The sequence below is a fragment of the Pollicipes pollicipes genome, unplaced genomic scaffold (genome assembly GCF_011947565.3).
Source record: "Pollicipes pollicipes isolate AB1234 unplaced genomic scaffold, Ppol_2.1 Scaffold_7261;HRSCAF=8764_pilon_pilon_pilon, whole genome shotgun sequence".
NCBI classification, from domain to species: domain Eukaryota; kingdom Metazoa; phylum Arthropoda; class Thecostraca; order Pollicipedomorpha; family Pollicipedidae; genus Pollicipes; species Pollicipes pollicipes.
The window spans coordinates 60401298-60425011 of record NW_023597054.1 but is presented as its reverse complement, the minus strand read 5'-3'; the positions used below and the strand labels follow the sequence as shown (position 1 = coordinate 60425011).

At 49.9% G+C, this 23714-nt stretch overlaps 2 protein-coding genes and 1 pseudogene across 2 annotated transcripts; all 3 read right to left on the bottom strand.

Annotated features, from left to right (window-relative positions):
- Positions 1 to 566: 566 nt before the first annotated feature.
- On the bottom strand, positions 567 to 1754 carry LOC119112201 (procathepsin L-like). Its single transcript, XM_037236287.1, has one exon. It carries the CDS (start codon positions 1730 to 1732, stop codon positions 761 to 763), a length of 972 nt encoding a protein of 323 aa, XP_037092182.1. The 5' UTR covers positions 1733 to 1754; the 3' UTR covers positions 567 to 760.
- A 3637-nt stretch (positions 1755 to 5391) lies between these two features.
- LOC119112146 (procathepsin L-like) lies at positions 5392 to 6577 on the bottom strand. The gene has a single exon (XM_037236194.1). It carries the CDS (start codon positions 6555 to 6557, stop codon positions 5586 to 5588), a length of 972 nt encoding a protein of 323 aa, XP_037092089.1. The 5' UTR covers positions 6558 to 6577; the 3' UTR covers positions 5392 to 5585.
- A 3640-nt stretch (positions 6578 to 10217) lies between these two features.
- On the bottom strand, positions 10218 to 11404 carry LOC119112145 (procathepsin L-like; annotated as a pseudogene).
- Positions 11405 to 23714: the final 12310 nt, after the last annotated feature.

The following is a 23714-nucleotide window of genomic DNA, read 5'->3' as shown; positions in this document are numbered from 1 at the left end:
TTCCCCGCACGAAAGGTTTGTTAAGCAGGCAGATCAAAGCCGGAGAAAGTCCCATTTGTGGGCGTATTCTGAGTTTTACGTTGTCACTTTTCACTGCTCAGCCCCAAACTATTTTTCAGAAACTACGCCTCTGCCTTGTGCTCTTCAATCAACGCCAAATCCCACGCATCGATAAGTGTTCCTTAGGTATCCAATGCTTAATCTTTATTTCAACGAAATGACATTGCCTCTCCTCGGACAGCGAGCACATGGGCTTAGGACAATGGCTATCATTCTTAAGGAAAAGCAATGACGCCGTGTGGTAACGACCGGTCAACATCTGTCGCACACGATTGTTACGATTTTTACCATGAACAGGCTCTAAGCAAGTACCACGCCACCACACGGATCGGTGCCAAATCGCAATGTACGAGGCGAAAGATGAGCTGCATACGTTTCTTGCAGAGTTGGCAGACAGCTTCTCCACAATCGTCTCCACAGCGCTTTGGCGATGCTAGGAGGAGGCGTGCTGACACGCTTACGCGCATCCGAACGACTCTATCCCGACTGCATACGAAAACTCCGCGTTCAGTTTCACAGGATCTGTATTGCGCAGTGTCACCGCTCCAAATGCACCGATCGGTTTTTGCGACGCCAATATACACCAGATAGACACACCCTTAAATTACATGCCGCGAGAGGTAGATCTCTGTTCATGAAAGGCAAGACGAAATCGTTCTGAGACGTGTCACAAAAAGAGCACAAGCCATTGCGGGACATCCTAGACCTTGGGGTAGGAGGCCTGGGTGGCGATACCGCACTGGTTACTCTTGTTGCGTGTCATCTTGATGTAGCCCTCCTCGCCCCAGGAGCCGCCCCAGGAGTTCTTCACCAGCCAGTAGTCGTCGCCGCCCTCGCTGCCGTAGCCGACGGCGAGCACACCGTGGTCAAGACGCGAGCTGGAGCAGCGCCTCTCGTTGTAGACACCGCCGCTGTACAGCTGGAACGAAATATGCGAGGCGTCGATGGCCACCGAGATGGGGCCGACGTTGCTGACGGCGTCCTCCAGGCTTGACTCGGAGCCCGAGGGTACGTCCACGTACGACGAGAGCGACGCGACGAACTTGCTCTCGTCCGCCTTGCAGTGGCCGTTCCTGGCCGTGTACGGGTACGACGACTCGGACTCGATGCCGCCCTTGGCCTTGATGTAATCGAAGGCCGAGTCCATGAGGCCGCCGTTGCAGCCCAGGTTGCCGTAGTTACCCGAGCAGTCGACCAGCTGCTGCTCGCTGAGCGAGGCCAGCTCGTTGCCGGCCATCATCCATGCGGCCTCCAGCGAGCCGGTGGTGGAGAAAGCCCAGCACGAGCCGCACTGGCCCTGGTCCTTGACGGGTGTGACGACGCCCTGGTCGCGCCAGTCGACGGTGGCGGCCGTCGCCTTGCCAGTTAGCTGGTGAGTGGCGTGCGGACGGCTAGTCTGCGCCACGTAGCCCTTGTACATGGAACTGAACTCCTCGGAGGTCAGGTCGGCGAACTTGTTGAGAGCCACGGTGAAGGTGTGCTTGCCCTCGGCGTACTCGGCCATGTGCTTGTCGACGAACGCCTTGTTGTCGGCATATACCTTCATGCGGTGGAACTCCTCGATGATGTTGGAGTAGGTCTTGCTGTGGGTGGACTTGAAGGCCTCCCACTCGGCGCGCTCCACGAAGGCGGAGGCGGCCCCAACCAGGGCGACGATCAGGAGGAGCTTCATGGCTGCTGCGGTCTCGGAGGAGGCAGGTGCCCCAGTGACGGAGCGCGCCCGTTTTATACGAAAACCTTATCAAATTCAGCAAACGTACGGGCTCGAATACCCACGCACTGAGCAGAGTCTTTGTAATACATTGACAATCGTGTCAGCAAATCAAACACAGGCGGGTGATAAGTGCAGGTGGCGACCCAGACCTTTGTTTCTGGCCGATAGCATGGCCAACAGGGATGCGTGACCTGACAGCTGTATCGACTCAAGCGCAGGGGTCAGCTGCCTGATAGTCGACAGGGTCAGGCAGCACCGGTGGTGCTGACTGACCCGTCGCCGGCACATCAGGACCCTCACTGTCACCGATCAGGGGTGACAAAGGGCTCGTTTGAATGGAGAGCCTCCTGGTCAGTCAGGGAGTACGCATCTTGCAGTGTAACGTGAGCTGTCGAGGGCTAGCACGACATTCTGCAAGCAATCAGCAACAGCTATTCAACAACCGTCACTAAAGCGTCATGTGATGGCAGCACAGAAGCAATCGGCATGTGACATGACTCACTGAAGCGAGTTGCAAGACATCACAGTTTGGGGTATGTGAACAATGGCTGTGCAAGATTATTCTGGCATACGTGGCTGAAGTGTTAAGTGTGACGCGTATCTTATCTAACTGTATGATATTGGTATTCTGCTATGTTGACATGATGCACTCTATTTTTAGCAGATTCGAGTGAAACATTACGCGCTTTTAGATGTGACGAAAACTTCAGGCCTAGTAGTACTTTTGCTGTTCTTGTGTTTGTCTAACGGTAGTAGCACGTGGAGTGAGATGGAAGGTTAGGTTCAAAACAGCATGATATTGGGTTGCGACCAAGCATGGTGACAAAATATAAGAAAAGGCGAAGAGATGAAAACGAGCAGGCATGAGAATAACATATTTCCGATCCCTTGTCATTTTGGAAGTAACTACTGGAGTCAAAAAGCTGCAGAGCTGGCTTCGGAAGGGGCTATTCCGTAAGTTTGAATGGCAAACTTCTAAAGGAATCAGAAGTTCTCAACACGACGAGGGGCGTGCAGGGGCCCTGAGGCGTGCAGGGGGCCAAAAAGTGATCCGCCGCCGGTACGTTGCGGTCGGGACTCTGGGGACGATCAAGGGTCCCGCGTCAGTCTTATAGCCCTTATGTACGGTCCGGGCCACAGAACAGATGACCCTCTTCATTACGTCCTCCGAAGCGCGGAGATGCACAAAAATGATCAACGACTCCATAGAGACAGCCAAAGGCCCAAGAGGTGGCCAACCATCGCTGTCAGAAACGCCCAACACTCCTGGAATGTCTGGTAACAACTGCCAAGAGCCATTAAGGTGCCCAGGCCGTGTCTCATGACAGGGTAACCCTGGTAAAAGTGCAGAAGGCGCACACCCCGTGTGCTTTATAACGTGAGTATTTTTCCTGTCTGACATGCATGTCTCTCAACCAAGTTAAAAAAAACTCTACGGAAAAAAGAAACAGCAATTCACCATGACTTTCTGTCGGAACTATCGGGTGTTCTAGTGAAGTACAGTTCGGCGTGCACCGTACTATGCCTAGCGGACATTGTGTCATGCTGTATAGTGTATGGTGTGGTGATGTAATTGTAGCAACTAAAATGAGAGGATATGTTATGCAATGATGCATGTTGAAAAGGGGTGGAAGGGAGAGGATTCGAAATTTAGTTGCACTAGATCGCCATTGGAAGGCACATGACATACAACGCATGATCCAACGACGTACATCTACTGGATCAACCATCATGGCCATTATTCATGCTTGTGGTGTAAAACACTTATAATTGAATTTTCGTCCGGCTCCGTCCGAAATATTCACGCTTAAAGCGACTTCAAATAAGAAGCGGTTCTTCCGGTATACAATTGTACACCTTGCATCCCAACCTGAAATCAAATAAAATGAACCAAAAAAATACTTACGGTGTTAAGTGCATTTGTAACGAACAATATGCGTAAAGCAGGCATTATGAACGGCCCTGTTCCTTGTAAAATAAACATGACAATGGATCCAAAGATATTGTGTTTTTGCTACATACCTTTATTGAAACTAATAGCAGTAGTAAATTCAAAACTGCGTGCCGATCGTACTCGATTTTCAGCTCGTTTCTTTTTTAGAAACAGTGAGTCATAGTTTTTACAGATCAACGACATTAAGGGAAGAAGCAATTGGTACCCTTTCTATGATACAGTGCTTATCAAACTAAAAATTAAATGCGCGGAAAATATGTTTACCTGGAAACGAATTCAGATAAACAGGCATCACGCATAACGCATCATTAATACACGCAAGCGATTGCAAGTCAACGATTTGTAGTGCGCAAGCATCACGCCTCCCGCATCAATGATGCCTGCAGACAATTTCAGTTAAACGTTCATCGTGCTTCACGCGTCAGACATCAACTATATATGTAAACGGTTTTAAGCGAGCACGCATCCCACATCGAGGCACTAATCACATTCGCATAATCGGCCATGATGAGCACTGTATGTTAAGGTCTGGACACCGTCCTCTTATAAGAATAGATCCACTTATTTTATGTCTGGGTGGCTCTGTGCTCTGCTGATGACTTTGAGCTTTATAAAGGGTAAAAGATCCGCTCCTCACTGGATTTCAGCCTGAGTACGTTTTGTCCAAAAAATGGTCACCGAAGGGCACATGTTCTGTTTTGTGTCTAGCGTCCCGCAGGTGTTCATGATGTTTTAAGCGAACAGAGTGCATGGACCACCCCACATACAGCATTTTCCTCCCATGTTTTTCACATTGCTTACACTTAATTCGTAAACCTTTCTTGCCGACGAACCCCTTGAAATCCAGACATGCAAAAGTAACACTTTTTGCCCCCGGCTTTGCGAGAGAAGACTTCATCCGAGTTTTTCAACTTCGTTTCACTCGTCCAAGCTATGCGTACGCACATTTTTTTATTTTCTGACAATGGTTTGATTTTCCAAGGCAAGTGATCATTTGTGTAAGGCAGCGCTAAGAATTCATCGCCCGACCTGGCGTGTTTCCGTTTTCTATCACCTTTCCCCCAGTGTTCTAGCTTTTTGGGGGTGGCTTCAGTCCCTTCCCCGCACGAAAGGTTTGTTAAGCAGGCAGATCAAAGCCGGAGAAAGTCCCATTTGTGGGCGTATTCTGAGTTTTACGTTGTCACTTTTCACTGCTCAGCCCCAAACTATTTTTCAGAAACTACGCCTCTGCCTTGTGGTCTTCAGTCAACGCCAAATCCCACGCATCGATAAGTGCTCCTTAGGCATCCGATGTCTATTCTTTATTTCAACGGAAGGGCATTGCCTCTCTCCGGACAGCAAGGACATGGGCTTGGGACAATGGCTATCATTTTTAAGGAAAAGCAATGCCGCCGTGGGGTAACGACCGGTCAACATCTGTCGCACACGATTGTTACGATTTTTACCATGAACAGGCTTTAAGTAAGTACCACGCCACTACACGGATCGGTGCCAAATCGCAATGTACGAGGCGAAAGATGAGCTGCATACGTTTCTTGCAGAGTTGGCAGACAGCTTCGCCACAATCGTCTCCAGAGCGCCTTGGCAATGCTAGGAGGAGGCGTGCTGACACGCTTACGCGCATCCGAACGACTCTATCCCGACTGCATACGAAAACTTCGCGTTCAGTTTCACAGGATCTGTATTGCGCAGTGTCATCGCTCCAAATGCACCGATCGGTTTTTGCGACGCCAATATACACCAGATAGACACGCCCTTAAATTACATGCCGCGAGAGGTAGATCTCTGTTCATGAGAGACAAGACGAAATCGTTCTGAGACGTGTCACAAAGCGAGCACAAGCCATTGCGGGACATCCTAGACCTTGGGGTAGGAGGCCTGGGTGGCGATACCGCACTGGTTACTCTTGTTGCGTGTCATCTTGATGTAGCCCTCCTCGCCCCAGGAGCCGCCCCAGGAGTTCTTCACCAGCCAGTAGTCGTCGCCGCCCTCGCTGCCGTAGCCGACGGCGAGCACACCGTGGTCAAGACGCGAGCTGGAGCAGCGCCTCTCGTTGTAGACACCGCCGCTGTACAGCTGGAACGAAATGTGCGAGGCGTCGATGGCCACCGAGATGGGGCCGACGTTGCTGACGGCGTCCTCCAGGCCCGACTCGGAGCCCGAGGGTACGTCCACGTACGACGAGAGCGACGCGACGAACTTGCTCTCGTCCGCCTTGCAGTGGCCGTTCCTGGCCGTGTACGAGTACGACGACTCGGACTCGATGCCGCCCTTGGCCTTGATGTAATCGAAGGCCGAGTCCATGAGGCCGCCGTTGCAGCCCAGGTTGCCGTAGTTACCCGAGCAGTCGACCAGCTGCTGCTCGCTGAGCGAGGCCAGCTCGTTGCCGGCCATCATCCATGCGGCCTCCAGCGAGCCGGTGGTGGAGAAGGCCCAGCACGAGCCGCACTGGCCCTGGTCCTTGACGGGTGTGACGACGCCCTGGTCGCGCCAGTCGACGGTGGCGGCCGTCGCCTTGCCAGTCAGCTGGTGAGTGGCGTGCGGACGGCTAGTCTGCGCCACGTAGCCCTTGTACATGGAACTGAACTCCTCGGAGGTCAGGTCGGCGAACTTGTTGAGAGCCACGGTGAAGGTGTGCTTGCCCTCGGCGTACTCGGCCATGTGCTTGTCGACGAACGCCTTGTTGTCGGCATATACCTTCATGCGGTGGAACTCCTCGATGATGTTGGAGTAGGTCTTGCTGTGGGTGGACTTGAAGGCCTCCCACTCGGCGCGCTCCACGAAGGCGGAGGCGGCCCCAACCAGGGCGACGATCAGGAGGAGCTTCATGGCTGCTGCGGTCTCGGAGGAGGCAGGTGCCCCAGTGACGGAGCGCGCCCGTTTTATACGAAAACCTTATCAAATTCAGCAAACGCACGGGCTCGAATACCCACGCACTGAGCAGTGTCTTTGTAATACGTTGACAATCGTGTCAGCAAATCAAACACAGGCGGGTGATAAGTGCAGGTGGCGACCCAGGCCTTTGTTTCTGACCGATAGCATGGCCAACAGGGATGCGTGACCTGACAGCTGTACTCGACTCAAGCGCAGGGGTCAGCTGCCTGATAGTCGACAGGGTCAGGCAGCACCGGTGGTGCTGACTGACCCGCTGCCGGCACATCAGGACCCTCACTGTCACCGATCAGGGGTGACAAAGGGCTCGTTTGAATGGAGAGCCTCCTGGTCAGTCAGGGAGTACGCATCTTGCAGTGTAACGTGAGCTGTCGAGGGCTAGCACGACATTCTGCAAGCAATCAGCAGCAGCTATTCAACAACCGTCACTAAAGCGTCATGTGATGGCAGCACAGAAGCAATCGGCATGTGGCATGACTCACTGAAGCGAGTTGCAAGACATCACAGTTTGGGGTATGTGAACAATGGCTGTGCAAGATTATTCTGGCATACGTGGCTGAAATGTTAAGTGTGACGCGTATCTTATCTAACTGTATGATATTGGTATTCTGCTATGTTGACATGATGCACTCTATTTTTAGCAGATTCGAGTGAAACATTACGCGCTTTTAGATGTGACGAAAACTTCAGGCCTAGTAGTACTTTTGCTGTCCTTGTGTTTGTCTAACGGTAGTAGCACGTGGAGTGAGATGGAAGGTTAGGTTCAAAACAGCATGATATTGGGTTGCGACCAAGCATGGTGACAAAATATAAGAAAAGGCGAAGAGATGAAAACGAGCAGGCATGAGAATAACATATTTCCGATCCCTTGTCATTTTGGAAGTAACTACTGGAGTCAAAAAGCTGCAGAGCTGGCTTTGGAAGGGGCTATTCCGTAAGTTTGAATGGCAAACTTCTAAAGGAATCAGAAGTTCTCAACACGACGAGGGGCGTGCAGGGGCCCTGAGGCGTGCAGGGGGCCAAAAAGTGATCCGCCGCCGGTACGTTGCGGTCGGGACTCTGGGGACGATCAAGGGTCCCGCGTCAGTCTTATGGCCCTTATGTACGGTCCGGGCCACAGAACAGATGACCCTCTTCATTACGTCCTCCGAAGCGCGGAGATGCACAAAAATGATCAACGACTCCATAGAGACAGCCAAAGGCCCAAGAGGTGGCCAACCATCGCTGTCAGAAACGCCCAACACTCCTGGGATGTCTGGTAACAACTGCCAAGAGCCATTAAGGTGCCCAGGCCGTGTCTCATGACAGGGTAACCCTGGTAAAAGTGCAGAAGGCGCACACCCCGTGTGCTTTATAACGTGAGTATTTTTCCTGTCTGACATGCATGTCTCTCAACCAAGTTAAAAAAACCCCACGGAAAAAAGAAACAGCAATTCACCATGACTTTCTGTCGGAACTATCGGGTGTTCTAGTGAAGTACAGTTCGGCGTGCACCGTACTATGCCTAGCGGACATTGTGTCATGCTGTATAGTGTATGGTGTGGTGATGTAATTGTAGCAACTAAAATGAGAGGATATGTTATGCAATGATGCATGTTGAAAAGGGGTGGAAGGGAGAGGATTCGAAATTTAGTTGCACTAGATCGCCATTAGAAGGCACATGACATACAACGCATGATCCAACGACGTACATCTACTGGATCAACCATCATGGCCATTATTCATGCTTGTGGTGTAAAACACTTATAATTGAATTTTCGTCCGGCTCCATCCGAAATATTCACGCTTAAAGCGACTTCAAATAAGAAGCGGTTCTTCCGGTATACAATTGTACACCTTGCATCCCAACCTGAAATCAAATAAAATGAACCAAAAAAAATACTTACGGTGTTAAGTGCATTTGTAACGAACAATATGCGTAAGGCAGGCATTATGAACGGCCCTGTTCCTTGTAAAATAAACATGACAATGGATCCAAAGATATTGTGTTTTTGCGACATACCTTTATTGAAACTAATAGCAGTAGTAAATTCAAAACTGCGTGCCGATCCTACTCGATTTTCAGCTCGTTTCTTTTTTAGAAACAGTGAGTCATAGTTTTTACAGATCAACGACATTAAGGGAAGAAGCAATTGGTACCCTTTCTATGATACAGTGCTTATCAAACTAAAAATTAAATGCGCGGAAAATATGTTTACCTGGAAACGAATTCAGATAAACAGGCATCACGCATAACGCATCATTAATACACGCAAGCGATTGCAAGTCAGCGATTTGTAGTGCGCAAGCATCACGCCTCCCGCATCAATGATGCCTGCAGACAATTTCAATTAAACGTTCATCGTGCTTCACGCGTCAGACATCAACTATATATGTAAACGGTTTTAAGCGAGCACGCATCCCACATCGAGGCACTAATCACATTCGCATAATCGGCCATGATGAGCACTGTATGTTAAGGTCTGGACACCGTCCTCTTATAAGAATAGATCCACTTATTTTATGTCTGGGTGGCTCTGTGCTCTGCTGATGACTTTGAGCTTTATAAAGGGTAAAAGATCCGCTCCTCACTGGATTTCAGCCTGAGTACGTTTTGTCCAAAAAATGGTCACCGAAGGGCACATGTTCTGTTTTGTGTCTAGCGTCCCGCAGGTGTTCATGATATTTTAAGCGAACAGAGTGCATGGACTACCCCACATACAGCATTTTCCTCCCATGTTTTTCACATTGCTTACACTTAATTCGTAAACCTTTCTTGCCGGCGAACCCCTTGAAATCCAGACATGCAAAAGTAACACTTTTTGCCCCCGGCTTTGCGAGAGAAGACTTCATCCGAGTTTTTCAACTTCGTTTCACTCGTCCAAGCTATGCGTACGCACATTTTTTTATTTTCTGACAATGGTTTGATTTTCCAAGGCAAGTGATCATTTGTGTAAGGCAGCGCTAAGAATTCATCGCCCGACCTGGCGTGTTTCCGTTTTCTATCACCTTTCCCCCAGTGTTCTAGCTTTTTGGGGGTGGCTTCAGCCCCTTCCCCGCACGAAAGGTTTGTTAAGCAGGCAGATCAAAGCCGGAGAAAGTCCCATTTGTGGGCGTATTCTGAGTTTTACGTTGTCACTTTTCACTGCTCAGCCCCAAACTATTTTTCAGAAACTACGCCTCTGCCTTGTGGTCTTCAGTCAACGCCAAATCCCACGCATCGATAAGTGCTCCTTAGGCATCCGATGTCTATTCTTTATTTCAACGGAAGGGCATTGCCTCTCTCCGGACAGCAAGGACATGGGCTTGGGACAATGGCTATCATTTTTAAGGAAAAGCAATGCCGCCGTGGGGTAACGACCGGTCAACATCTGTCGCACACGATTGTTACGATTTTTACCATGAACAGGCTTTAAGTAAGTACCACGCCACCACACGGATCGGTGCCAAATCGCAATGTACGAGGCGAAAGATGAGCTGCATACGTTTCTTGCAGAGTTGGCAGACAGCTTCGCCACAATCGTCTCCAGAGCGCCTTGGCAATGCTAGGAGGAGGCGTGCTGACACGCTTACGCGCATCCGAACGACTCTATCCCGACTGCATACGAAAACTCCGCGTTCAGTTTCACAGGATCTGTATTGCGCAGTGTCATCGCTCCAAATGCACCGATCGGTTTTTGCGACGCCAATATACACCAGATAGACACGCCCTTAAATTACATGCCGCGAGAGGTAGATCTCTGTTCATGAGAGACAAGACGAAATCGTTCTGAGACGTGTCACAAAGCGAGCACAAGCCATTGCGGGACATCCTAGACCTTGGGGTAGGAGGCCTGGGTGGCGATACCGCACTGGTTACTCTTGTTGCGTGTCATCTTGATGTAGCCCTCCTCGCCCCAGGAGCCGCCCCAGGAGTTCTTCACCAGCCAGTAGTCGTCGCCGCCCTCGCTAGCCGTAGCCGACGGCGAGCACACCGTGGTCAAGACGCGAGCTGGAGCAGCGCCTCTCGTTGTAGACACCGCCGCTGTACAGCTGGAACGAAATGTGCGAGGCGTCGATGGCCACCGAGATGGGGCCGACGTTGCTGACGGCGTCCTCCAGGCCCGACTCGGAGCCCGAGGGTACGTCCACGTACGACGAGAGCGACGCGACGAACTTGCTCTCGTCCGCCTTGCAGTGGCCGTTCCTGGCCGTGTACGAGTACGACGACTCGGACTCGATGCCGCCCTTGGCCTTGATGTAATCGAAGGCCGAGTCCATGAGGCCGCCGTTGCAGCCCAGGTTGCCGTAGTTACCCGAGCAGTCGACCAGCTGCTGCTCGCTGAGCGAGGCCAGCTCGTTACCGGCCATCATCCATGCGGCCTCCAGCGAGCCGGTGGTGGAGAAGGCCCAGCACGAGCCGCACTGGCCCTGGTCCTTGACGGGTGTGACGACGCCCTGGTCGCGCCAGTCGACGGTGGCGGCCGTCGCCTTGCCAGTCAGCTGGTGAGTGGCGTGCGGACGGCTAGTCTGCGCCACATAGCCCTTGTACATGGAACTGAACTCCTCGGAGGTCAGGTCGGCGAACTTGTTGAGAGCCACGGTGAAGGTGTGCTTGCCCTCGGCGTACTCGGCCATGTGCTTGTCGACGAACGCCTTGTTGTCGGCATATACCTTCATGCGGTGGAACTCCTCGATGATGTTGGAGTAGGTCTTGCTGTGGGTGGACTTGAAGGCCTCCCACTCGGCGCGCTCCACGAAGGCGGAGGCGGCCCCAACCAGGGCGACGATCAGGAGGAGCTTCATGGCTGCTGCGGTCTCGGAGGAGGCAGGTGCCCCAGTGACGGAGCGCGCCCGTTTTATACGAAAACCTTATCAAATTCAGCAAACGCACGGGCTCGAATACCCACGCACTGAGCAGTGTCTTTGTAATACGTTGACAATCGTGTCAGCAAATCAAACACAGGCGGGTGATAAGTGCAGGTGGCGACCCAGGCCTTTGTTTCTTACCGATAGCATGGCCAACAGGGATGCGTGACCTGACAGCTGTACTCGACTCAAGCGCAGGGGTCAGCTGCCTGATAGTCGACAGGGTCAGGCAACACCGGTGGTGCTGACTGACCCGCTGCCGGCACATCAGGACCCTCAGTGTCACCGATCAGGGGTGACAAAGGGCTCGTTTGAATGGAGAGCCTCCTTGGTTGTCAGGGGAGACTTGTGTTTAGAGAGCTCTAAGGTTAGATAACTCTAAAGAAAAGCTGAAACGGCAAATGACCGTGAATTTTCTGCCGGAACAATCGGGTGTTCTGGTGGAGTATAGTTTGACTTGCGTCGTGCATATGCCTAGTGGACTTTGTGTTATGCTGTATAGTGTAGGTGCGATGATGTAGAAACTAAAATGGGAGGATGTGTGGTGCAACGATGAATTTTGGAAAGGGGTGGAAGGGAGAGGATTCAATATTTTGGTGCACGGGATCGCCATTAAAAGGTGCACCACATACAACGTATGATCCTAACAACATACATTTAGTGGACCAACAATCATGGCCATTACTCATCCTTGCTGTGTAAAACATTTGTGATTGAGGTTTCGTCCGCTCCCGCTCGAAATATTCACGCTGATAGCGGCCGCAGCTTAGAAACCTTGCTTCCGGTGCACAATTTTGCACCTTGAATCCCGATGACATATCGAATAGAATAAACCAAAAATGCTTACTTTTTGAAGTGCATTTGCGAGAAACATTATGCGCTTAGAAGGCAGTATTACCGCTCTTATTTCTCGTAGATTAAACAGGACAATGGAGGAAAAGAGGTTATGCTCCTGTTACATACCTTTATCGAAGCGATTATCAGTAACAAATTCAAAACTGCGTTCCGATCCTACTCACTTTTTCAGTTTTTTTTTAACAGCGTGTCATAGTCTTTATAGGTCAACGACATTTAGGCGAGGAGCAGTCGCTCGACATGGTGCGTTTCCGTGTCCTGCCACCTATCCCCCAATTGTTTTAGCTTTTTGACCTCTTCTCACATTCTACCGAAAAATCGTAGAAAATATCCACTGCCCAATAGGAAAGTTCAGAGTTTGTTCACGTTCTTTCTCTTTTTTCACTACTTGATGAATTGTTTAGAGCCCCACGGGGCATGTTATGAATTAAATTGTGCTTAGTGGAAGTTAGATGATCAGATTCGCAGTGATGAATTATACCAGAGTTGGTGGGCTCGATAAAGAGGCTCGTTTCTAACGTTTTGCAGTTGTTCCTCCTTTCTACTCTCACTGATGTATCCAAATATGGGACTCCTTCTCGCCCCGTGTATACTCCATCACAAAGGCTAAATTAAAGTCGACCTGTTCCATGACCAAGCAACTCAACTGCTTCACTTCATCACACACGCCTATGAAGCATGCCCTAAAGTCTGCAGATGAGTTCTCGGACGCCCCAAAGACCCCGCAACATTCAACTTATTAGTGTCAATAAACGTAACGATTTTAGTTACGAACATTTCGGTAGACGAGACGATGCAAATCCTGCCTCAAATCTCATATTAACACCCCCGCCATCCCTCCTCCTAAACTCAGTTCTTTCTTTCCTGAATAAATTTCTGCGAGCCTGAATGACAGTCGTACGATTTGGTACCCCAGATGGCAAACTATACGGACAAAAGAATGAAGGGGCCATAGCCCCCCCCCCCCTTGTGACTACATTTGACTTGTACCTACATGTGCCACGTGGAAAACAAAACCCCTCAAAATGTATCCAACTTTACCGACGAGGTGCACACGGCATTTTCGCTGACGTCAGGGACGAGAGCCGTATGATCAAACTAAAAAAACGTGGTGGAACAAGTTAGCTCCTCAATTCACCTGCGATCTATGCGTCGCAAATTGCATTCCGTTTGTATACAAAGACATCACTGCCGGCCAGCAATGATTCGTGGCACCAGTGCACCAATTAAAAAGCCAACATACGCCGGACGATGCCGCAGTGTCACAAGCGAGTGCCCAGAACGATGCAAGATACAAGATCAGGATAATGCGCTTCTACCTTCAGAAGGCCTTCCAATCCTGCTCTGATTGGACGTAACTACACCTTGAGATGCAGCGCATTAAACAAGTCCTTGTAGATAATGTTCATGACACACTCGCCCGTCCATAAGACGCACGAGTGTGTCCTGAAGGGCACTTAGCCAGGACGACGAAATTCCTCCCACCATCCACTACAAAAACAGAAAGTTCAGCCAACTTGTCATGAAAGGTAACCTCTCAGACAAATGCTGCCCCTTTAAACGTACTATTATAGTTAACCAGTTTCGTTGTGACATAGGAGATTGCAGGCTGATAAAGTAATCAAACTACGTTGGTGTCACTACCAATATGCTGTCAAGACGGTCAACAAAGAACTGGGCTGACAGTGCTCCAAAAGAGCACAGGAGAAGTGAACACGGTCGGAACCCGAGGCGACTTCACCAGAAACACCAGTATCATAATATTATCATAAAACAGAAGGAAGCCTCGTGCTCTGGAACCTGTCGCTATAACAGTATCGAAACCAACCAACCCCCAGTTACCCTTCACTTTATCACAGACGATCGTTTTCATCAGTGTCGATGATGTAGCTTACTTTTCAGCACGTATCTTGTCGCTTGAATTCTTCTGCTCCCAAAAATGTAAACATCTAATTTAAAACCGCACAGTCTGATGATCGAACCTAACTCGGGCATCCACTTAATTATCCCACCGAGCTGATTACACCGAACTGTAACATGCAATGATATATTCGTTGCTTGTATGTTGCATGTGAGTACCTTTGAAATTGTAATATGTGATAATTTTGAAACGGCAGGCCAACATGCCAAACATTGGCAAGTTACTTTTTAGTCTCTATGGTAAGCAAAAATTGTGATAAGAAAAAAGCAGCTACAGACAAAACTTATCACTTGTTTACCGCTCTGGGTGTGCATGGCATACTAGGCACGCAACGACAGCTGCAGCGCATTAGCGACAGATGACATACCTATGTACTCAGGTCGCAGCTTGAGCATACACCCAAAAGTTTTAAAATGTCCAGAGAAAGAGAGAGAAAGAAGAGAGAGAGAGAGAGAGAGAGGAGAGAGAGAGAGAGAGAGAGAGAGAGAGAGAGAGAGAGAGAGAGAAGAGAAGAGAGAGAGAGAGAGAGAGAAGAGAGAGAGAGAGAGAGGAGAGCGAGAGGATGCTATGAGCGAGATCAGCGAGAAATGCTCTCTAGAGAGAGAGAAGAGAGAAGAGAGAGAGAGATTATATCTTCTCTCCTTATATCTATATCTTTATAACACTTTTTTCAAATTCTGACGTTGAAAACGAGATACAGCGACATATGACAAGACACTTTGACGGCAAACCGAGACAAGACATCCAACCAACCGTCAAACTGCATTATCAAAATCAAATGTCATCTGCCCACAAACAAGACGAGAAAGCTTCACGCGAAATTATCTCTCGACATGTTAAAGGCAAAAAACGACCACAAAATGGACATCGTCATTTATTATCGTAATAAGAAGATATCTAACTTTCTTATGAGAAACAGCCCAGACAAACCCGACAAACTAAAATGCACCAATGTAGTGTATCAATTCCGATGTAGCATCGAAGGCTGCAAACTTCGTTCCATACACTACATTGGTGTGACCACAACGACACTCTCACGACGCCTGACAATGCACTTACGTGACGGGGCACCTCTGGACCACATGCGACACGAACGCGACATGACATTAAGACGACAACAACTGTCAGACAGCACTGACATTTTACGGACGCGCAATGGCAGGAGACGCCTTCAAGTTTGGGAAAGCACATTCTCCGGCGCTCCGGGACTTTCTCCGGCACTAAACAGACAGACAAATTCTTGCGCGACTCTTGAACTATTAGATGGTGGGCGGTGAGCACTACTGATGTGATTGTGGCAATAGTGTTCTTATTGTGTCTTTGTAGTGTTGTTATTTGTGTTTGTGAGTTATGAGCGTCCGCAGCAAAAGATGTTTTCCAACAGAAGTGCACAATTTTTCATCCTTTAAAACTCAAAACTTATTTCTTGTGCCATGTAGTCTTCTCCGACGATGAGATAGGATCTCGAAACGTTATAATGGAAGGAGCGATGAATATATGAGTAATTTTGTGCGACCCACATTTAATCTAAGCGATGATGCCAAGTCAAAGGCCCGGAAACTAGAACGATGCGTCAAAAAGCTCGTCAATGCTGAGTCAGCAGTTATTTGTAATCAAACATGTATCAAAGAAAGGATTCTCCCAAAATATTCCAACATTTGTATATATATATATATATATATATATATATATATATATATATATATATATATGTGTGTGTGTGTGTGTGTGTGTGTGTGTCTGCATTCATGCGCATCAGTCATTCATCACAAGAGTGGAAAGGCCCAAGTGTCATGTGACCACACGCACATGTTCCGGCCTATCAGTTACAACCTTCATTCACAAGGCTTAGATAAGTGGCATCTGTACCCACCAAGGCTGCTAGCGGAGGTCCATATCGAGGGGAATGTCGACCTGGTAACTGGGCATGTGTGCGTGGTCTCACACCCTGACCTAAAACCAAGAATGGAAAGATTCGCGAAGCACTCATTGCCTCGGGTGCGAACAGCCTTAAAGATCAGGGCAGTCACACATGTGTTTGTGTCATACTTAGGCTACTTCGAGGGCATGTTACAGCGTCAACCGCAGAGATAAGGTACAACCAAAGCTTGCATACATATATATATATATATATATATATATATATATATATATATATATATATATATATATAGTTATGAGGAAGCAAATAATTGCAAAACGTTTTAAGCGCGAGTACAATCTTGCACCGTCTAACAACGCTGCAAAGTTGTGATGAACCACAGGCAATATCTAATTTTGCTTCTATTCGCAGGCATATAATTGAAAAGGGATCGACCTGCTCCACGCCGCAGATATAGGACCCAAGTGATCGCCAAATGACATCACTCGGGTCGCAGTAGTGCTCTAGTATCATACGGGTTGCAGTAGTCCCCGTGGTATTCTGGCTGGCCACATGCGGCTGACCACTGAGGTGCCTTTGCGCTGATTTATCGCTGACTGTCACGGCCAGACAGCGATTAAAGACGTCCAGACCAGCGTATCTGTGACGTCACACGCAGCCTGGCTGTGGGCCAGGCCAGTGTTGTGTGCTGACTGTCACGGCCAGACAGCGATTAAAGACGTACAGACCAGCGCATCTGTGACGTCACACGATTAAAGACGTACAGACCAGCGCATCTGTGACGTCACACGATTAAAGACGTACAGACCAGCGCATCTGTGACGTCACACGATTAAGGACATACAGACCAGCGCATCTGTGACATCACACAGCAGCCTGGCTGTGGGCCAGGCTAGTGTTGTGTAAGTCAACGCTTAGTCTACCCATCTCTCAAACAATGTATCAGATGCCCGCTTCTTTTTATCCGTATCGCTGGTGATTCTGATCACTCGTAACCCTCTCAAGCGTATCTCTATCACTCGTTAGTCGCATCACGGGTGATCCTTATCATTCGTGATCTCTCGTAAGCCCATGGGCTTTTGGGCAGCAAAACGTCTGAGAAAGTTTCTAAATAAGCTGGTTCATAATTGTTGAAAAATGACAACAAGCCCGAGTTTCAGGCGAACGCTGCATGAAATGTTTCGTTCAACGGAACTCCGAAACCGCCGTTCAACTCTCGCAAGCCGCTTACTGAATCAGAGGATAGCCGTCTATCTGTGAGCGGCAAGCTGAAGCCAAGAGCCACGTCTGCCAGAACGGTTCCTGGCTGTATCCAACCTCTGGCCATCTTACTGAATCAGGGGATAGCCGTCTATCTGTGAGCGGCAAACTGAAGCCAAGGGCCACGTCTGCCAGAACGGTTCCTGGCTGTGTCCAACCTCTGACCATCTGTTCGTGCCGAAGAGGAGTAGAATGTTACCTAGTTCTCGCCAATCTACAGCTCCGTCGTTTCAAACCGCGTCATGCAGGCACAAAGACCAAACACCATGTAATTTCTTCGATTCACGCTGGTCATCAGCTGTTCAAAAATAGCCATATTTTGTAGAAATGTGCTGTTTGAAGTCCACTGCTGTTTACGTTGATACTGAACAAGAGACGGGGTGAGCTGTTGGGGAACTGGACGCACCTCCGTTCACGGCCGCACGCCGCCACCGGGCGGGCCGCACGCAGCGCCATCTACCGCTCCCTGGCGCCGGAAACCGTGAGAGAGCCGGACCACCGCTGACATTTGTTCGACCTTCAACCCGGAATTAATAATGCCAGTAGCGGGCCAGTCTGCGGCTGGCGCACCGGCGCATCATAATTTCCGTTTTCTATAACCCCGAAAAGAGCGGTTATTTGTGGCGTGACAGGAGTTATTGGGCATTGAGCCGGACACAAAGGAGTCAGCCTCCCGCCGCGCCGCTCTAATTGACTTCTTTCACCTTCAGTGGGATGTTTATTCAATTTCTACATGAAATATAGCCGGGCGGGTCGCGGTGTGTAGCGGATCACCCCGGCGAGTCGTCGCAGCCGCCTCTCTGACTCGTCGAGTCACGCCCAGCTCCGGGCCGCCCGATGAGCCGTAAATCAGCCCCCCGCCCTCACAGCCGGCTTCGACGGGGCCGGTCGACACCGGTATGTGGCCCCTTGGTGCTGCAGCCCTGCCCCACTACCGACACCGTCTTGAGACGGGTGGCCAGCAGATGCTCGCTACCATCGGGCTGGCACGGGACGGCGGCAGGCGCACGACGACGAATGATCGCTTTCAGCTGGAGGGCTTCGAGTCTCCTAATTTGTAGCTGAGCCCTCGCAATCTGGTAGCGACCCTCTCCCAGCTTAGTCGATCGTGCTTATTGCAAATTTAAAACCATACAATCGGCAAGGAAGTCAAGTTAAAAACAAACGAATTGCAATGGCAAGTAATGTGTCCCTTTTCCTTCTTCTCTTCGCCCAGCATTGATCTTAAAGGAAAACAAAAAAAAAAACATAACCGCAAATTTTGAAAACACCAAGTTTATGTGGTGCCTCAACAGCTCTCAAATGTAAAAATTCAGCCGTCAGAATGCGAAAGGAAAGGCGTTCAGAAGCACCCTAAAGTGATGGAAAGCAGATTGAGCTCTACACAGGTGAGTTTGCTGACCGCACCCATGGAAGCAAACACAATATTGATGGCTTCATGGCCACAGCATAGCATCGAGCAGGATCATCGCGCTCACGCTCTAGAACCGTGAGAGGCAGATACACGCATACATACACCGGCCATTGCTGCTTTCCTGATGAACCACGATTGGAGCGTGACATGCATGGCGGTACAGTATTCCCACTACTTTGGGTGAACGCCGTCCGACCACGAGCTGCCAAGTGTTGTTCCTCATTATTAAATCATTTCAAACACCATGATCGTCTTTTTCAGGGCGAGGGGTGTAGCTGTAAACAATTTATAAGTGTGTGAGCAACCCGAAATAGCCATCCCTGTTTTTAATGTTCTGTTGTTTTCTTTCCGAATGTCACCTTACCACGCAAGAGACAAGGCAATTCCAGGAGATAATGTGAGTCTAACGCCTAGATAAACCAGCTCATGCGTGTCTTACTAAGCTATTTGGAAGCAACGAAAAAGCATGGGATGATTTCGTTTCGGAACCATGCAATGATGATATTGATGGTGGTTTTCTAGCACCTCTGCTTCAAAGGCTATTTGGCACCCAGCCCAAAGCTGCAAAGGTTTTTCTTTCGACGAAAAATTCAGGCGCAAAACGTTTGGAGATATTTTATTCTAAAATATTACTTATTTCACTTTGGCATATTGCACTTCCCTGAGAAAAGGTCAACATGCGAATAACGAAAATAAAAACATGTATCGACAATGAGACTAACAATGTTGTATGCGTACTGCGTATAGCTTTCGCGACTAGCCAGATAGGGCCTGCAAAAGTTATTAACACAAGCCATTACAAGGCGTATATCAAACATTCTCACGGCGCTGACTATGTATCGGCCACTTCAGTGCTTCCGTATTAGGCGTTATCTGTCCATAACACCGCGTCTGTATCGACAACTTAGACGCAGATAGGTGCTTAATATTTACAAGCACCCATCTGCGTCCAGCGTCACGTATATTTAATACACATGTAACACATCACACACACACACAGCACACACACACACACACACACACACACACACACACACACACACACACACACACACACACACACACACACACACACACGCATATATATATATATATATATATATATATATATATATATATATATAATCTGCGTTTCCATGGAATCTGCCTGATAGGCTCACACCGCTGTACCTGTATCATTCACATCACAGACGGACAGATGTTCCCATATCACCACCTGTGCATCGACCGTGACACGCTCCCACCCATCTCCGCATCGGACGCGATAGCCCCCTCCCCCCCCCCCCCCGCCACCTCCGCTGCGGCCCGCCATAATTCAGGGGCCTGCAGAACGCCGTCAGGTGGCCCTGCGCCTGTGCCTGCCCCCCCCCCCCCCCCCCTGGTGCAGTGAGAGGCTGTGCCGGCGCCCACCCTCGCCTGTTTGCGAGCCTGACTCCCCGGACCCCGGTCTCCGTCACACGCACGCACTGGCGGCCGCCCTCCGTCCAGATTACGATCAGTGGTCCGGACTGACAGCCCCCCCCCCCTGAAAATTTCATAGCTCTCCCAGGGAGTGCACCGAGCGGACCGTAAACGTCACGTTAACTGGCCGCACCTATAAAACAATGGCCGGGACAGGGCCCGCCCAGTTCCGGCCCCGGGCGGGGCAGGGGGACAGGCGGAGGAGGGGGAGGGGCGACGGAGGGGACGTTCTCAGCCGGCGGCCTCGTTCGTGTCCGTCGCCCTGGGATGACGTCACGACGCTCGGGCTGCGTGGGCGATCAGCAGAGGAACGCCGGACGACGCTGAAGCTTGAGCGGGTATTGGGCTTTTTTCGACGTGACGTGCAGAGGTATCTTCCACCGCCGGGGAACGCGTCGAACATGTCGCACCTTTCCTCTCGTGAGCTAGTGGTCGTCGAGCCCAGTCTGGCCTGCCCCTCGAGATGTAGGAAGGTCTTTCCATCCTGGCCTGTAGCCTTCCTTAACCAACTGGGGTGTGCCAATGGTGGGTGTTGGGCCAACTACTCACACGCAGCTTCCATGGCAAAACGCGTCGTGTAGAAATCAATAAAGCACTTAGGGGGAGTAAAAATATGGGAAATCCACCCTTTCTTAAAGCCATGTGACCTTGATGATGCTCAAAAATGATAGAATACACACATGATGGCGTACATGTTGTGCATACATACAACAATGACATGCACATGCATCATGGAGATAAGCCCTCAGCATGCATTTGCGCCCTCATCAAGGTGTTCTGGCTGGCTTTATTCAGCAGTATTTATGTTATTATGATCCACTGACGTGTCATTCCTGAGATAAATTTGATCTTTAATATATTTATTCCAAATGAACCATCGCCAAATGTTATCTTAACGTGCCGATGCGGCATCAGATGATTGGTTTGACCAATAACTGATAATTTACACTTGCTCAAACTAAACGTACAGTCATATTCAGTGACAAATGCACAAGAAACATGTGCAAGGAAAATAGGCGCATCCCGCGAAGTGAAGACACGTGGCGGCATGCGATGCCTGCATTTATGTACCTATAGACGCATGCAGAGCAGACATCACATCCATAACGCTTTCGCGTAACGCCGATCAGCAGTTATCACTATCACCACTGATGTCGTGTTGAACTTGCCAGCCATACTTGCACACGGACTTTGCAAAGTTGACACCTTGCTACATCTTGAGCTTTACTGCATACTTTCTCTCAGTCGTTTTCTCTCCTTGCATCTCTTCCCATTCTCAGGTCGGCTTCTCTTCCACAGACCATCCCACTCATCCCCTTGATTTGCCCTCTTCCTATGCCCAAAGGCTGATTATGGCAGACAGGTTTAGTTTGGCTCACTCCTCTGCTGTTCTTGCCTTTTTAAAGAATTTTCTAGTTCCTGTTTTCAGTAAATAAGATATAGGTTTATTTCAACAGAGCATGCGCTCATAACCCTCCACGAGCTATGGATTATAGCTCCACGAGTGTCGTCCCCGTGCGACTGGCTGTCGGTCGGCGCGACTGAGGGCCGCCCACCGTCTGCCTTTAAGCGTGCCGTACGTGGCATGGACAGCTGCAAGCGTTGGCTTCAGGTGCGGTGACATTGTGTCTAACGCACGCTCTTATTCAGACGTCATTGTTATTTTTCGTTTTTGTAGTTTGGTCATTTCCTTTTCGGTACTTTCGTCTCGTAAATCGCGTTTTTAGTATTTGTGTAAGCACCACCCCGTACTATCACAAAAGTACGTGGTTACTTAACCATGCAGCTGAATTTGTTTGCAGGCGCAGAGGCTTAAGACAGTGAACTCCCATGTGGTGCTGTCTGTCATGAACTGTGCACATGCTCGGAAGGCATGCTATTGAATGATTTTAGAGGAAACACACACAAGCCCGTGAGTATGTATTTGTACGTGACGGTCGTGAAATAATGCGCGGTATATATAATCCAAATGAACATTCCCATTATTACGTTATGTGAAAACGAGATCTTCTTCGACTCGAAATCGGCAGCAGCGATAACGATGCCAAAAACAGCCACATGCAGCAATAAGTACCACACGCATCACTTAATATCTGCAAATACAGGTAGCGATAGTGAGATGTAAAGATAGCGAGCATTTTTCCTCCAAGCATCGGGCACCAACAGCAGTAGCCTCAGCAATGCTGCTGTATGCTGGGCGACACGTCCAGCAGCAGCCCCATGCATCAGCGAGACGCGCCTCCCGGAGAGCGCCTGAGGAACAGCAGCCGCAGCAGCGAGCTGTTTGGACCGGCCGCTGCCGGCACACGTTTTTCCGAGACGGCCTGCAGGCGGCCCTCCCGCCGTTTTGATATCCCACTTTATGACTGATGTTAAGCCCAAAACGCCATGTTGTCATAAATACGCGTCCAACTCGAGTGCGCCTCACAGCGGTGTTCCGCACAAAAAAGGCCGCGGCCCGGCCCGGCGTGTCCCGTCGCCCGGCGGCCGCCCGGCGCCGCACTGATTGGGCGCGGCGCAGTGCGCATGCGCCAGCAGCCGACGCCGTCATTATTTCTGCTGGCGCGGTGGGTCGGCGCCCCGCGGCGAGGGTGGGTTTTGGCGCCCCTGTCGCCGCCTGGACGGCGGGCGGCGGGCGCCACTTGCGGCGTTCGCGGCGCGTCGCGGCACATCCGGCGCGCCTGACCGATGATGGGGTGGGAACTGGAGGGGCCGGAAGGCCTCCCGCCGCCTCGAACAGCGGGCCAGACCCGGACTGGCGGGTCACAAGGTTGGCAAGGTTACCACAGAAAATAAGGCTCCTGCGGAGGCACAGTCGTGCTTCCGATGGCGCGTACACGCCCCATCGAACTTCTTCTCAGCGGTAGTGTCATGCAACGTGCTGACGATTCTCAAGCACGCCATTTATTTATCTTATATCCGCAGGGGCAACGGAAACTTCCTTTAATTGGAGGGAGATGGGTGAGTGGGGGAGGGGGGGGGGGGAAGAAGTGTTTTTCCGTTCCAGTCAACGCCTATCGGGCTTATGTTAAAGCTTCAGAAAGCTGGAGCTCAGCACCCTGCCACCCTCGTTCCTGCACCCCTATAGGTATATTCGTATCTTCCTATGTAAATTCGCATGCTGTTCGATCGTTTATGCGCACATGCTTTATGTTGTGTTGGCACATATATTTGACTGCTGCAGTTGTGGGTGTCATTATTTGTCGATCCTGCTAAACAACTATTGTTATCTGATGTCACGTTCTCCGTTAGGGCCATAGCTACATTGAGTCATAATGCGAATGTCTTATTAGTTTGCGGGCTTTTTGGTTCTGGGGCACCATTAGCGAGTGATATGGCGATAACTGGCTCGATTAGTCCATCCATATCATCTCGTATCTATTGACGGTGGTGTATATACAATGGACCGTAATTTACATATTGTCCTGAAGTAATTCGCTCCAAATGAGCTCCGCGGTTCCTACCCTACCTGAT